This window comes from Acanthopagrus latus, chromosome 12 (assembly GCF_904848185.1).
Source record: "Acanthopagrus latus isolate v.2019 chromosome 12, fAcaLat1.1, whole genome shotgun sequence".
In the NCBI taxonomy this organism is placed as follows: Eukaryota; Metazoa; Chordata; class Actinopteri; order Spariformes; family Sparidae; genus Acanthopagrus; species Acanthopagrus latus.
In genome coordinates this window covers 2,053,544-2,069,201 of record NC_051050.1, presented here as the reverse complement: position 1 = coordinate 2,069,201, position 15,658 = coordinate 2,053,544, and the positions used below count along the sequence as shown (strand labels likewise).

General features: G+C 40.3%; 1 protein-coding gene across 2 annotated transcripts; it reads right to left on the bottom strand.

Moving 5' to 3' along the window:
* Positions 1–2,919: 2,919 nt before the first annotated feature.
* Positions 2,920–15,452, bottom strand: LOC119029459 (spindlin-1-like). Of its 2 annotated transcripts, none has more exons than XM_037116274.1 (8): positions 15,315–15,452; positions 7,795–7,881; positions 6,141–6,270; positions 5,207–5,255; positions 4,898–5,033; positions 4,456–4,573; positions 3,647–3,880; positions 2,920–3,271 (listed from the first exon to the last, which is right to left on the bottom strand). In XM_037116274.1, exons 3-8 carry the CDS (start codon positions 6,178–6,180, stop codon positions 3,072–3,074), a joined length of 777 nt encoding a protein of 258 aa, XP_036972169.1. In that variant the 5' UTR covers positions 6,181–6,270; positions 7,795–7,881; positions 15,315–15,452; the 3' UTR covers positions 2,920–3,071. The 2 variants fall into 2 exon arrangements, with proteins under 2 accessions (XP_036972169.1, XP_036972170.1); XM_037116275.1 differs by having other exon boundaries at positions 6,141–6,246.
* Between the last annotated feature and the right edge of the window lie 206 nt (positions 15,453–15,658).

Here is a 15,658-nt window from a genome sequence, read left to right as displayed (position 1 = left end):
TTTGCATGGAAATACAAACCAGGATACTTTTGTTCCACTGTTCCAAAGGCTTCCAATGCTTAAAAGTATGAAGACTGGTGAGAACTTCACTGTATAACTACAGTAGATTTGCTTTCCCTGTAGATTCTGATGAGAAACAAAGTCCGAAATACTCATGAACTGTCCAGGTAAAATTGTACGCAACTCCTCACCCGGGATATAAGGTGCCTTAAGCCATACTGTCCGCTTCTTAAATCAACAATGTGTGACATTCAGAATACATCACTGTGTTCAAAGTTCAAACAGGGGAAGAAGAACCCCAGAAATCCACAACCTGGGTGTTTGTCCATCTGTAACAGGTATTTAACAAAGAAACTGCCAAAGACAGAAATGGCTTTGGCCAAGTTTCAGTTCAGGACTCCATCTTCTTACTCTTCATCGGTGACAGCAAAAGAGCAAATCCAAAGGCAAAAGGAGGAAAAACTGCCCGACCTTTTTTAACATCCAACAATGTCACAACAGGAAGGGGTTTTGGGAATGATAAAAGCAAAAAAAACAAAACAAAAAAAACATCACTTTTTCTTTTTAAATCAGAGTTTTTAACTGGAGGCATCTTTAGATGAACATATGTTGACCCCCTTCAAGAATATTGGGGTGACGTTTAGGAAACAGAGCCTGTGTGAGTAGTATACCTTATAATGAAGGAATCTGTCAATACAATCAGGACTGAAATCCCATGTAATTTACCTTCCTCCAAACCAAAGGGGCCATAAATGAATGTTTATTTTTCATGAACTGTTTTTTTTGGTATTTTTCTTTTCCCTTAGGTTTCTAAGGCTTCAGCCCTAAGGTTAACTATGAGGGAACACTCTTGCTATTTTAAATTGGAGCCCACTTCAACAAAAAAGAGAAGAATAAATAAGTTAAGAAAATGTGAACATTCACTTTTAAGAGTCTGCAATTTTTTTTTTTTTTTGTGGGTAGATGCATGAATGAATGCAGGAAACATGACAAAATACTGTAACAAATTTTTGTTCAGGTTTGTAATGTTTCGATTCTGCCAGGATGAGCACAGCAAGCTAGGAAGAGTTTGCTGTTCACTATACACAATGAGGTTATGCCAAATTAGCTGTGTCACATATCACCCTGACCAACAGTTTCCTCCGCAGCCAGCTAACTGGATGAAATTAAGATACTAACCATGAATTTGAAGGATTAGTTTCTGATTCCTAGAGGAAAGAATACAATTTTGGGCACCTTTTCCCATCTCTGAAGGATATTAAGGGGTGGAAGAGTGACATAAAACCATGGACATTTTTTTCTATTCTCCATAGCCTAAAAAGGACATAGATTAGTCTCGAATTACACCAAACTAGGGGTTTTTCCTGTCTTCAACATTTCCGAACACAAAAACAAGGCAACTGTCAACGAGTTTCCATCCTTTTCCCGTTATTCCTTAAAGTGAAACTATCGCCAAAATTTAACCTAGGCTTTATTTTGTGAATGTATATAAGTCAAACCTTTGTGTAAAAGCATAATTATGAGGCACTTTTTAGATTTACGTTTTCCGGTCAAGCTCATTTTCAGTGGGAGTGCATGGGGCAAATTAACAACTGCATCAAAATCTCTATTTTTAAAACAGTAAGAAGGCTCAACACAACATGAAACTTTGCACATAGTATCATCAGGGTCTCTACATTGAGCAGCATTGAGAACATTGTGTACAGAGTTTACTAAAAATAAAGTGTTTCAACAACTCATGTTAGCAGTAGCTTGTTCCACTAGCTGCCATCATGGTAGTATCGATCTCAGAATACGACGTAACATGGAGGACAGTTAAGGTGGACTGCTACTGTCTTCCAGCAACAACTATCCACGCAATATCTCACGACTTTTTCATGGCTTTTAATTTTAGTACTGTTTCTTATATGAGGCTCCTTTTTCAACTTCAAGGTCAATATAGTGGGGTGGCTTAATGGCGTAATTCCAACGAATCGTGCACTTTGTGATGAAAGCATGAAATCTGGTCAACTTATAGCCAAAGGAAGTCCAAAAAAAATTAGATATCGGGCCAAATTTTCAAAAATGGCTGCCATTGACTACGATTTCTGTCTATCACCATGATTCTCCAAATCCTCGATTCCATTACATTTTTGATTCTAAGGTCACGGTTTGATTCGACTCTCAATACATACATTTATTTTTTGAAAGCACAGGTTGCTGCGCCATTTTATGACTAGACTTTTTTGCAATATTATATCTGACCTTTGTTCGCAATGTACCCCACTACATTGTCAAATTTAAAACATTTATTAATAACTTCAGTGAAAGGGAAGCAGGGCTGTAGCTCAGCGGGTAGAGCAGGTCGACTAGTGATCAGAAGGTCGCTGGTTCAAATCCCAGTGCTGGACTGCATGTTGAAGTGTCCTTGAGCGAGATACTGAACCCCACCCTGCGATGAGCTGGAGACTCATCCTCGCCCTGAGACAAGGCTGGGATTGGCTCCAGCAGCAACACCCCACAACCCCATGGAAAGGGATAAGCGGTTCAGACAATGACATGACGTGACATGACATGACACTTCTCACTGGCAGGACGGCGGTGAGTGGAGGAAACAACGTGAATTGTCCAAAAACGTTCTTTTTAGTAAACTCTGTACACAAACAATGTTCTCAGTGGTCGTGTTCATGTGTAGAGACCCTGGTGATACTACAGCCTTCTTACTGTTTTAAAAATTGTTTTTTAAAATTGTTTTTTAAAAATAGCGATTTAGATGCTATCGCTAATTTGCCACAAGCACTCCCATTGAAAATGAGTCTGACCTGAAAACAAAAATATGGACAATCTTAAAAGTGCCTCTTTCATTGTAAATATTCTTTTACACGAAGGTTTGACTCATATACATTCACAAAAAAAGCCTAGGTTGCATTTTGGCGAGAGTTTCACTTTAATCCGGAATTATTTAAAAAGTCTTTAATCCTGTCTTTGATGATCAGAGGAACAAGCGCTCGATCAAATGCTTCAGATGTCTGAACATGTGCTGCATTTCCCCCCCCCGACATGTTGGAGGGGCTCAGGACGTCCACAAAGTCTTATGAAGTTTTGACCAGGTCGTAGACATAAATGAGAAAGTCGTCGTCAAATTTGATGAAGTAGACGGAGGGCTTGGCCTCCACCTGATGGATGACCATTCCTGTTCGTTTGCCGCCATCCTCTTTAGCGTACTCGACTTGTTTGCCCACAAGGCTGTCCACCACCTCGCCAGGTTCCCTCTCTGCTGGAACACTGTCATCTATAGAGGGACAAAGAGACGTTAGGACAAACTGTATTAATGTGTTACTGTCCTGCATCTTACCTGGTTTCACAGAGACAATATCTCCTTTACATAAAAATGTATGTGTAAATGTTAAACATATTGAAACAGTAAAACCGAAAAATGAAAGTAAACTCTTAAATAAGCAACATTTAACATTTATTTTTTGGGAAAATGTAACTTTTACACTTAAACAAAAAAGAAGAAAAAAAGAATTCATTTTATTTTTTTTTAATAATAACATTACCTAAATAAATTAACAATGTTAAAATGTTACCCGCCGGTTCAGGTGTGTTCCTTCTTAAAATCTCAGGCTCTGAGAAAATTATACAGAAAAAAAATGATTTCACTTACTGGAGTCGGGCATAATGCGGAGGTCTCCCTCTTTGTAGTCGTCCAGCAGCTGGTACATATAGAGGACAGGGTCTTTCTCATAGGTTATGTAGAACCAGGTGGTCATGATAGGAGCCCGGGCCAGCACCATCCCCCTCCACTCCTCCTTTGGACCCTCCTCCGTCTCAAACATGTGCTCCACTGCTTTACCTATCATAGTGTCTGCTAGGTTGACGTCTGTGAGCCGAGATTTAGCTGCGTGGATAAAAATTTAAATCACAACACTGTCACTCTCCATGCAGATATATGTCAATTTTACAAACAACGTGAAACTCCAAAGCCTGGGGACCGTTGTTGCATATCACACCCCTCTCTCTGCCTTTTCACTGTGGACTGTCAAACTTAAGGGGAAAAATATTACTCAATGTTAGCATGCTATATTTAACCAAAATCAAGACTCTATCATACTAAACATGAGTGGGTTACGCTAACAAGCTAAATGTTATGTTATGGTCTGACATATTATATGCCAATATATGAAATATTGCTAACATTTGCATGTTATACTGTAATGCCAATACAAATATGTAACTGTACAAATCATTTTATGTGTTACAAGGATATGCTACATATTTGCAAGTATTAATGTAAGCATGTTATATTCTATTATAAATGCTTGCATGTGACCTTGTTTGTTTTTAAATTTTATTCTAAATGCTATTACATTTTGTTTGCCAAGAAACGAATTACATAAATATTCCAAGTCATTTTTTGTATGTATTTCCCCACTGTGCTCAGGGGGTGTGGTCCTGTTCTCAGATCAGTCTTACCCAGTCTGTCAGGGAGCACCTCCAGCCCTTGAACCCTCTCATCTTTATGAAGCTCCAGACCATAAACACAGTCGAAACCATCGTACTTTATCAGATAGAGAGACGGGTTCACTGGCACCTGGTGGACACACATACATTTAAAACAAAGGGTTTTTTTTTTGTCATTCTGGACCTTCTTTCCACACAACCTGTGACAACTGTTTACATCAGGACATTTGTCTCAAAATGATACACATTTTAATTTTGTTGGAAGCAGGTAGCAGTGTAGCGGTTAGCGTGCAGAGCTGAGTAGTAGCACATGCTGAAAGAATAAGCACTAAATGTTTATTTTGGACTGTCTAAATGTCATAGTACACATATATGGACAACCAGTCTGATAACTGTTGTGCCTGCCTGAACTACTGATAGGCTTCATTAATGCCTCCCTTGACCCTCTGCTTACCTGGTCGAGCACTGTTCCTTTCCACACAACATGTCCTCCTCCTTCCTTCCAGACATGTTGGATCCTGCAGCCGACAATGTCGCGTCGTGGCTGTGACAGGACTTTGGTGGGCGGACCTAGACTGCTTTTGTGTTTTCTTTCAGAAGGCATGAAACAACAGTCAACATTATCAGGTTTAGATTGTGTTGTACTGTTCATACTTTGGGTAGCATCTGTTGAATTCCTGAAGATGATCTAATATTCACCTCGAGGGGAGATTATTTTTGTTACAATAAAAACACGAATGAGCTGCAAAGCATCTTCACTCACTTATGGGGATTCTTTTTCTTCATCATATTTGCAGAAACACCTGCATTCCCTGTGGAGAAAAGTAAGTCACAGCACATTCCTCAAACATTCTACAAATGAAATGCTGGTGGTTTTGTGTATTCCACCACATGTTCTAGAATACTATAATTTTACATCTACTTGGGTGAATGAAAGTTTTATTTAAGCCAATACAGAGCTGGTTTTTGTTGGAAAGACAAAGCAAGGTAGTTTTTGGAGTGGATGAGAGCAACACTGTGGTTGTTTCAAACAAAATATATATTCATATTTTAGCAAAAACCTATCTCTGCAGCAGTCTGTTTCATAATATTGTCATAGTCTTAGAATAACAACCTCAGTCTGTCAGTGGCTAATACAAGCACTTGCTTATGGGATTCCCACGAGGATCCCACAGAGATACACTGCAGCCACTGCAGGCCCTGATGCAATTGTTGCTGATCCAAAACTCTTTGTACCTTTTTTCATTTGCACACCAAAAATATGTAAATATAGGGCCCAGGTTTAAAAATAACAGAATTCCCCTTTAAGTTATTGTCATGAAGTAATACAATGAGCAGAGACTGTAATGAAAACTCGCCTTGGATTCATGTTTGTGGACACTTTAACACAATACAATCAATCTTACTATGTGGCATTAATAATGTGGCAGCCAAACCTGAAACTTTTGATATTGAACTCATCCACAGGGTTTTTCAACCACACCCACCTCTTAGTCTGTATCAGCATCCCTGATGATATCGCAACAGAATACAGTTTGGCTAAATGTGATGGATTTTATCTACACACAAATTGTATGCTGATTTTCAAAGAAAACGACCAAACCCCATGAAAAACAACTGGAAAACAAGTACTACTATTGCTGTCTGTAAGTGAAATGTTAATTGCTGTGTTTGTGGTTTGTGATTGACGCTCTGACCTGCATCAGCTGTGTCTCTGTGTCCCGGAGTGCTCTTCATTCATCTGGAGGCAGGGAGGCAGCCAAGCTGCCCAGTCACAAGGCTACAACACAGACCTGTCCAGGGCTTAAACAGAGACCACATGAATTCCTGTCGAGGAAGAACAACATGATTAAAAAAAAAACAAAAAAACCTGTCCAGGATTCGCTATCCTGCTGGGTTGGATTCAGTTCATATATGACCTTTACTGGTATCTACAGGTAAGCAGGAATAAACCACAGCATCAAGAGTATCTGACAAACTGCCCCCGAGTGCCAGTGCTGGCACAGATTATCATTCTATATCATGTCGTCTATGAATCACCGTTAACTGGCCACCATCATTCAGCTTGATATTTATTACAATGTCTTGATGATGATATGGATTTGTCTGAAGCAGCATACTGGAAACTGCATTACCATCTCCTTATCAACATCATTAACTAATACAAAGACATCACCAAAGTCATCTGATTAAATACTGTTGTACATACCTTTAGCACTACTACAACTAAGTGTGCATTCCACATTTAAATCCTTGTTTTGTATCAGCCAAATTGTGTCTGTTGCACACATTAGTAAAAGTGCTTAAAGTTGTCATCAAAGGTCTGGTCAGTTTTTGTTCTTATTCTTTAATCTGATGTTACTGACTGATACAATTTAACATTGAACTTGTCATGCCTTTTGTTAGCATATTAACGCAATACACGTAAAATACTGTTGACTGTGGTCAGAGGCCAATTAACACTACTTACCCACCGCCCCTTCCCTTACTACATATGCCATCATTACAAATTGCCGGAGGCACCTACTCTATGTAGCAGCAGGGCCAGCAGCAGAGTTGCAGCACGACAGGAGTCACATTAAACTTTTCATTTTGAGAGAGTCAGCAGAGCTGACTGACAGGACGATTGCTTTGTCATCAAAGCAAAAAGCCAAAGTGCCTTTTTAGCAGTATGTTGGATTTATATTCAGTCATAATAAAGAACCTGATAATGTTCATAAGGGAGGAGGAGCTGAACTGAGTTGTTATCTTTGAAGTTGGAAGTTGTACAACCAGCACGCTCCTTCTTGTTCAATACTCCCACTGACTGTGTAAAACACTCCCTGACAGATTTTTTGAATTTTGGTATGCAGCATGTCAGCAGTCAATAATCATCGGGATATTCCATTAACATACTAAAAGAAGCACATCTTCATATTCCAACAAAGTAATAAAGGTAAGGTAAACATCAATTTATTTTCATTTTTTAAATCACAAGGGTTTAAAAACCAAACCAATGTTTGAGTACTTTGTGTCCTTCTGCATCTACGTAATCTTTAGCATGTCATACTAACATGTTGAATATTAGCTTATCTTGTTTTGCCAACATGAACATGCTGATATAATGAATGTCACCATGTTAAAAGTAGAAAACAATAAGTGATATTTTGATGCTAGTAAAAGTCTTCTTCATGGCAGTGATCCTATCAACCATTACAATGACTTAAACACAATGTCTGTCTTTTAACAAATTACTTAAATGATCAGAATGTGACATTACCTAATTACCTTGAAATGTTACTTGTCTTGTCAGTCACACACTTCACAGACAAATTCAAGACAGTAAGATAACGCAGGTTTAGCTGTATTCACCTAGTCTGCAGTACTCAGGAGTGTTGGTGAGATGTGGGTATTCAAGATCCAGGGTTGCTCATCTTTAAAGCCAAATCAGGATCAAACCTGTGACAAGAAAAAACCACAACATTACCACTTCAACAAAACTTGAAATGAGACCTTGGCCTGGTTAACAATAAAATAAGTCAAAATTCTTGATTTGTAGTTAAATAAACCTCCTTTCAGTGGTGGCAGGTCAGTAGAGGGCGCTAACACAGTGCCCCATTTTGCTTCACATATGATTGACATATGGTATGATTGATTTAAAACATGTTTTCAGTCGTAGGTCTTTGGTTGCGACTTGATATTTCTTTTGGTTTCTATTTTCAGTCTTATCTTGACAATGCTTTGCTTACAGTCTGAGTGGCGTCGTGCATACAAATGTGGCCGTGTTGGCTGCGCACTGCCATCAGATCTTCCCGATAGGAAAGTCAGGTAATAAACATGTAATGTGAATATGATATGAAGGACACGTTTGTAGAAGGTTCACTATGGTGCACGGCCATATGTCATTGCATATGACACATGCAAATGTGAGTGTTGGTGTTTTGCAGAAACCATAACTGCTAAAAAAAAATAAAAATCTGGGCTGTACAGTGTACACAGGCGTGAGGGTGACACTTGGAGCACATCCTGTTAGTATTTCTGGTTTTGAACAGCAGTGGGCGACTTTCTTTGCCTGTCTGACTGTGTCTGCAGCTCTGCTCTGACAGTCAAGTGTCTGATGAATCTTGTTTCTATAACTGCTGGTTGACATCCCTGAACTCTGACTGCAGGGTGGATTATTCATAGGCAGGACGCACACTCTCTGTGTTTTAGTTATCACGCTGCACTTTGGACCAAGGCCCTGCCATTCCACAGAAGACAAAATGTATTTTAAAACCAGACTAAACCAGGTAACTGACCAGACTATATTATGTCATGCAGAAAAAGGACCAAACAAAAATAAAAGGAATGTGGACTGTAAGGGAGTAGTGGAAGTTAAGCCCACAGTGCCTCCAAAAGGTTTCATGTTTTGAACATGAAACTTTAATTATTGATTATTGGAGTCTGCGAGGAAGGTCTGCATTATTCATGCAGGCAGGGTGTAATGGAAGACATTTGTCCCTTAAACTGCTTACTGTCCTCTTCACTGCCAAAGACCTTCAAGGAAAAAGTCTTAACTAAGTCCTAACTACAGTCATCACTGTAAAGGAATACTGAAAAAAATGTAAAGTTGTCAAGCACAATGGAAATAAGTACGAGACAAGTTTTTTGGGGGAAACTGTACAACAACTATTTTGTTGACACATCAGCAGACACACCCATACCCAAGTCGTTTTGCGACCTGACCTGACCGACTGGTACTGGTTCAGCCAAATTTGACCCCAATACACAACCCAAGACCCAACTGGACCCGCAGGTTCGGGCCAAAAGAATATGCAAATGAGCCGGGTCAGGTCAGGCCTCGGGCTTCCTTTTTTTATAAAACACATTAGTTGCAGGTTGTAAATTATATATTGTTTGTTGTGAATCACGGCTGTTCACGTGTGGTGAGGAGTAAGTCTAGCTGCTGCTTCATGGGAAGGGGCAGACGCAGACCTGACGCCGCTGCGTACGATAACAAGTGTGGAAAACAATGAAAACAGTGCAGGTGCAGGTTCAGGTCGGGTTCGGGCAGACAGTTCATGCTGGTGTGTCGGGCTGCGTCGGGTTCGGGCTTAAAAACACGCGGGCCGGGTCGGGCCGGGTCGTAATTTTCAGGCCCGTTGAGAACTCTAACCCAAAGCTATATGTTTGCTATATTCCTTTCATTACTGACTGTTAGTACATCAGACTAATGCAACTAAATACAAATGGCACAGTCAAAGAGAGAAAGGGAAAGAATTTTCAATAAATTATATGGGTTTTAGACTGATGGTCAGAAACGACGAGGCATTTGAGGGGGTCATCTTAAGCTTTGTAAAATTGCGATGGAAAGCAGTTGGTAGCCACATTCACATTGCCCTTTGAGTGCGGGGATCCTGCACCAATTCAACACACCCTCCTCTGTGTGAAACTTTCAGATGTGGCGAGGGGTGACATTTTGCTGCGCCTCTGATGCACCTCCGAGTAGTGTCAGAGGCACAGCATTGGTCTGATGGTGTTCACAATGTCACAACTAAACAGGTCCTTCACTCAACAAAATAAAGAGAAATGTCCCACCAAGCAATGTTAAGGGACCAAACAGCAGTAACGTGGTAACTGGTAGTGTCTTTGGCAACTGAAATATGTGGAAGAAAAGTGTCTGTCCTACACATCACTGCAAGAAAAAAAGTGGGTCCCTGGCAAAAAAAAAAGTAACTTCCCATGTCTGTCTCCTTCCACTGTTGTGTTGTTGTAGTTAGTATCTTGAAAAAAAAATCACCACCACAGTCAGCCCTCCCAACTGAGACTTCAGTGAACTTTCCCTTAGAAAACAGCCTCCTTCCCCGTGAGTGACAGAATCAGACAGGGTCCTGTTTACTGATGGTGATCATGTAATTGTGTAATTTAGAGTGAAAAACACAACTTTGTCACTTTACAGGATGCTTTGTGGGTCAGGATCTCAATCACTACACATTATAACAACATCCATATGATTATAAACAGTCAGCAGGTACATGTTTAGATTAACAGGAGGACACCGGGGAAACACAATGAAAAAACCACACAGACGACATCATCATGACGTGTACCGTCACGCCTCTTTAGGATCCTTAGCGCCGGCTTTCTGTGAGAATTACACACTGGTGTGTCTTTACACCAGAGCTGCAGTGATAAGGTGCAGTCCCTGTGTGAAAAGGTGTAGTGTTTCATGAACAGCTGAAACAGCATTCCGGGCTAACTACAGCAACTTTGGGCTGATGGGTGAATTAACAGAAATAATTCAACACCTGAACAGAGGAGAGAGTGGTTTGTGTCTAACATTAATCTAACTAGATGGCAGCCTGCTTTTCTAAAACACTGTCAAAGTAGTAGCATTAATTTTACCATCCTCCTCAGTGTTGACATGCTCTTGCAATAAGGTGCAACAACTTGTAATATAGTACATATTAATAGGAAAATCTTTAATCGATTGGCTGACAGTTGACCATTCATCAATAAATACAGAAGAGCATTCTCTAGTATTTTTGAATATCCATGCTCCAATTTTAGTGTAGAAAATTACAGATGGATTATTCCATACTGCAAAAAATATTTTCCAAACTGTGTCACTCCAGTGTCAATATGCATTAAAGAAAAAAACGGAACTCATGTGTTCATGAGTTATTTTTGTTCAGGCAGTTTTATCAGAGCTGGCAATTAAGTGGGGCATAATGTGCTAATTTTCTGACACAACATTTTATTTTGGGTTAATTCTAGAATAGCTTTTCATTCTTTAGTGCTCAAAAAACAGATCATTTTACTCATGCTGCCCAGTGCTGTGTTCCCCCTGTGTTTGAAACACTGTGTTTTAGCTTGTCTCTTCAAAACTCAGAGTCTTACTTCCTGCTGGTTATGATTGTCCCATGTCACATCACACTAACATTACTATGCTGAAAACAAATTCATTATGCTTTAATGGCAATAATCTGAATTGTTGATGTCAGGGCTGGAAAACAAACTAAATTATTACCTTTTTTTTTACTGATACTATTTTTATACTAGTATTTCAAAAACTTGCAAAAAAGGCAACAACAACATAACTACTGACCTCTTGATTAAGTTTCCTGCAGCATCAAACTGGCCCCTCACCCCCCTCTTAGACTTACCCAGCACAGGCAACACGCTGAATCACCTCTAACTGAAATATGAGATAAATAATAGCTAATCAGCAATCTGGTCAAAAAAGACCCAAATCCTCTGCTGCCTATGGAGGACAAAAAGGAAGGAAAGAGTAGGAAAACTTGGAAAGAGGTGGAAGGAATTGAATGAATGACATTGTAGATACTGTTGGAGCCGAGTGTTTCTACCTTAGTGTGGAGGAGAGTTACATTGGTTAATTTAATAAACATATTAAGTTATTGTCAGTTACTCCCACCTTATATTCATGTAGGCCTGTTGATGTTGAGTGAAATGACCAACAAAATAATTTTGAAATATACACTTTCAGTTGAGTGTGATGAGCAAACCGTTCACCTTCTGTCTCAAAAAAAGATGAGCCAGGCTACACTAGAACACTGTTTAACATGATATTACAGTATAACACTGGACTGCTGCTGATGGGAGGAGGTTTTAACTGTGTGATGTCGCAGCTAATGGACCTGCAACCAGCCTCTAAATCCCCCATATTAAAATGAGTAGAATCCTCAAACATCTATCCATACAGTCAGGCCAGTTCCCAAGAAAAAGGGACTTTACTTTTTTTTCAAGTTAGGTATGCATCCTATTCAAGGATTGACTATTTTTTCACTGGACACTGAGATACTACTTATCACTATCTCGGACCACGTACCTGTTGCACATGAATGAAAAATGAGTAAGAGAAGGAAGGAATGACATCTAACCTTAATGATAAGGAAATGATCTCCTTCATCACAGCAGAGTTCAGGCAATATTTAGAAACCAATACCTTGCCTGAAACATCACCTCTCCCTTTGTGGGATTGCACTAAAGCATATATTAGGGGCCGTATTATTTCATTCACATCTGCTACCAAAAGACAAACAGAGTCTAAACAGCAAGAATTGAAAAGACTATAAACAATTTTCTTAGAATATTATCCTAATAGGTACTTTTCTTCCACTCTTGCTAGCTCCACCTCCAGCAGCAGCAACAGGATCATGCTGCATACATATTGATGCTTCAGCATTAATAAAACTTGTGTCATTTCTAACAACATATCAGTCAGAGGGCTAAAACTGCACTCCTCTGTTCAGCATCACTTTTGTAATATTTTGTTCACACCTCTGCAGATTCTCATCCACCAGAGGGCACCTCTTCCTCAGCACCTTCCAGCAATGCAGCAGCAAGTGCTCCTTTCCCCCTCACCTCAGTCAAGCCCAGCGATACAGCATCAGCTTTTACTGTCCCCTCCATGTCAGCACAGCTAGGCTAAAACTCATTAAACCTACCTGAGATCTTCTATGGGGAAAGAATGTTCAAGTGGACTTCCCATCATTAGAGTACAGCATGTGGTCTCGCAACAGATGTCTACACAATGCATATTGCTCTGAGGTTAAGTATAATGTAGTTTCTTAGTGCAGTAGTCTTATTTATATCATAATTGTAAATCTGCACTTACTTTTTTGCTATTACATTTTAATTAAACACCTTACTTTTATTTTTTTAATTTTGTCATATGCCATTGTTTCTTTAATACCGTTTTATTTTCTTCAACATACAGCAATGTGCTTTTTTGTGTGAGTGTATGAACAAGATTCTTGTGCGATGGTCATTGAAAAGATGAAGTCAGGGCCGGCTTTGGTTGATGTCATGATGTAATGGCATTGCACACAACAACAACAAGCAGAGCTGAAAGCAAAAGTAAAATCGCTACCAGTCCCATAATGGAGGAGTCTGTTCCAAAAGAGGGAAGCGACTTCTGTAGTGTGAAAGTGCTTAAAGAAATATAGCAAACCATGGTGATATGTAAGAAGGGCAATACAACAAACCCAGAAATGATCAAACAGTCAATATTTCGCTCTGTTCCCCCCCCCAAAACAGCTGGATTACATCAGGTCCCAGCACTGACCAAACTGTGAAGACATTCATACTACAGCTGCGTGATTGAACAAGAACAATAAAGCTGGAGATTTCCTAGTATATGACAAGCTCTGATTCTGCAAGGTTACTGTATTTAAAAAATAAAAACATGTAAGTATTAAGTGTTTACAACTCAGCTATTGCGAGTTAGTGCTGAGCTCTATACCACTTTTACATCTAACACCACCACCAGTCGGCACGTCCACGCAAATACTGTCTCGTCCTAAAACCTAAACTTGAACACTTCACAAAGACACATACGATAAAGCACCACACCTAGCATTTGACAGCACTCTTGCTGATACAGCAACTGCTCACCGAGAACATGTCCGATGGGAAAAAAAAAAAAAAAATCAGACTTTTCATTGTTTCATTGCCTTTGCTTACCGATAGGCTCCACTGACGATTCGACATGTTCAGTTAGTTGAAAATCCAGCAACAAGGGCCAATTAGTGACCAAGGTGCAAGACATACAGCACAAACTAGGGCAACAGACGCTGATGCCTGATGGCTGACCGTTGGCCTGGTGTCTCAGGGTCCTTACATGTGAATTCAGTACATCAGAGTTCTGTTTTATGAAAGAATCAAACTAAATTTAAAAGAAGAACTGAGAGAATTATGAAAAGTTAGCTGTGTGATGTAATATCTCGGTCCTCTGATCAGTGAATACCAGGGCTACATCGAATTGTGAGTCGGGAAAAGCGACGAAAGAGTACGCTAGTCTGCCAAGTATTACTGAAGGTTAGCACTGATTCCTTACTGGTCAGGGAGTAAAGTACCGTCTGCTGAAATGTGGCTAATGCAACGCAAATCTTTTCTTTCTGGCATTAAACTTTTGGGAAAGAAACAAACAAACAAAGCGGATGATTAAACTAGTCTGGATCTGATTTGAATGTGATTTTGGTGCTTGGAAGAAAATAAAGCTTTGGTTTGAAGATTGTCCGCCTCACATTGTGGGAAGACAGATGTGGCGCAGATGTGTCGAAGTTATACAGTTTTGGGTACCACTGTTCTGGCAGACGAAGACACACTGCTCTGATCCTCCACTCTTGCTCAGTGAGAGATGAGCGGCAGCAGGTGGCTTTCAGTTTTGCCTGCTGGATCAGAATCTAGTTAACCTTTGATTTGGTGACAAGTTTGGCAAAGGGGGCGTGGCTCTCAGCAGACTGGAGCATTCTATAACGTCAACTACAACAAAATCCTCCTCTGTGCTGCTTTGACTTTAGAATGGACTGCATTAGAAAGAGAAATGCAAAGATGGATGTGTGCAAAGCTGTGCCAAACTAGACCCGTGTTAAGGTTTCCACTGCTTTCATTCTGACGTTACACTTTTAGTAATGACTCCTGTGTTGTCTTTTTCTCCCATTTTTTTTTTAGCTTGAACGAGGTTGCTGGCCTCCATCTAGATAAATAGCGCGGTTAAAATGTGTATTTTCAGTCGTCATCTGCACTGACAAACGAACAAGCAGGTTCTGCAGGACCAGCGTCAGCCATGTTGTTCGGATATTACTATTATTTTAAGCTATATCAATTGAAAATGGGGCGCGTAGAGGCCTCAGACAAGCGAACAACGGAGGAACTGCCCGTCAGCATTTTTGCCGAAAAGGCAGAAATATCCCAGACAGAAAGACAGCGGCGGCAGACTGGGTTAGATCCCCGGTTGTCTGCAGCTGCCTCCCCCGCCCCTCCCCCGCCTGACCAACCGTCGGCGGGAGAACGCCACTGACAAAACGAGCGCTCAGCTTGTATGTCGCTGTTTACCTGCGGGCTGACGAGCGAGCTGAGAGACAGGTGCACGTTTGTTTCTGTCTTACCGTTATTATTTTTTAAAAACGGAGGTCAAAGCGGGCTGCAGCGGGTTTTCTCGCCTCCTGCTTTCTGTCCACAGCGCCCGTTTCGACTTCACAGGAACCTGCATAGACTCCACGGCCATCTCACCACGGAAAGTAAAGGTAGACAGGGTGAAAGGCGGGATGTCCGGTTAAGCCTTTCACAATAAATGACTGAGACGAGCCCAAAAATGAGGTGAACATTATAAAAATGATAATAAAATGAAATGGCAAATGAGAAGAGATAGCTGAGGTCGTGGTAATCAGATCATCGATTTCTCTAAAGGAACAGTATTCCCTGGTCTTCCTCGGTTTCAGGAGGATTTCAG

Bases quoted from the DNA above. Each gene is read 5' to 3' on its own strand.
- LOC119029459 (XM_037116274.1), bottom strand. From the start codon at position 6,180: ATGAAGAGCACTCCGGGACACAGAGACACAGCTGATGCAG. The intron at 5,256-6,140 runs GTCAGAGCGTCA...TTTTCTCCACAG, and splicing joins CAGAGACACAGCTGATGCAG to GGAATGCAGGTGTTTCTGCA. The intron at 3,272-3,646 runs GTAAGTGAAATC...GTCCCTCTATAG, and splicing joins CCGCATTATGCCCGACTCCA to ATGACAGTGTTCCAGCAGAG.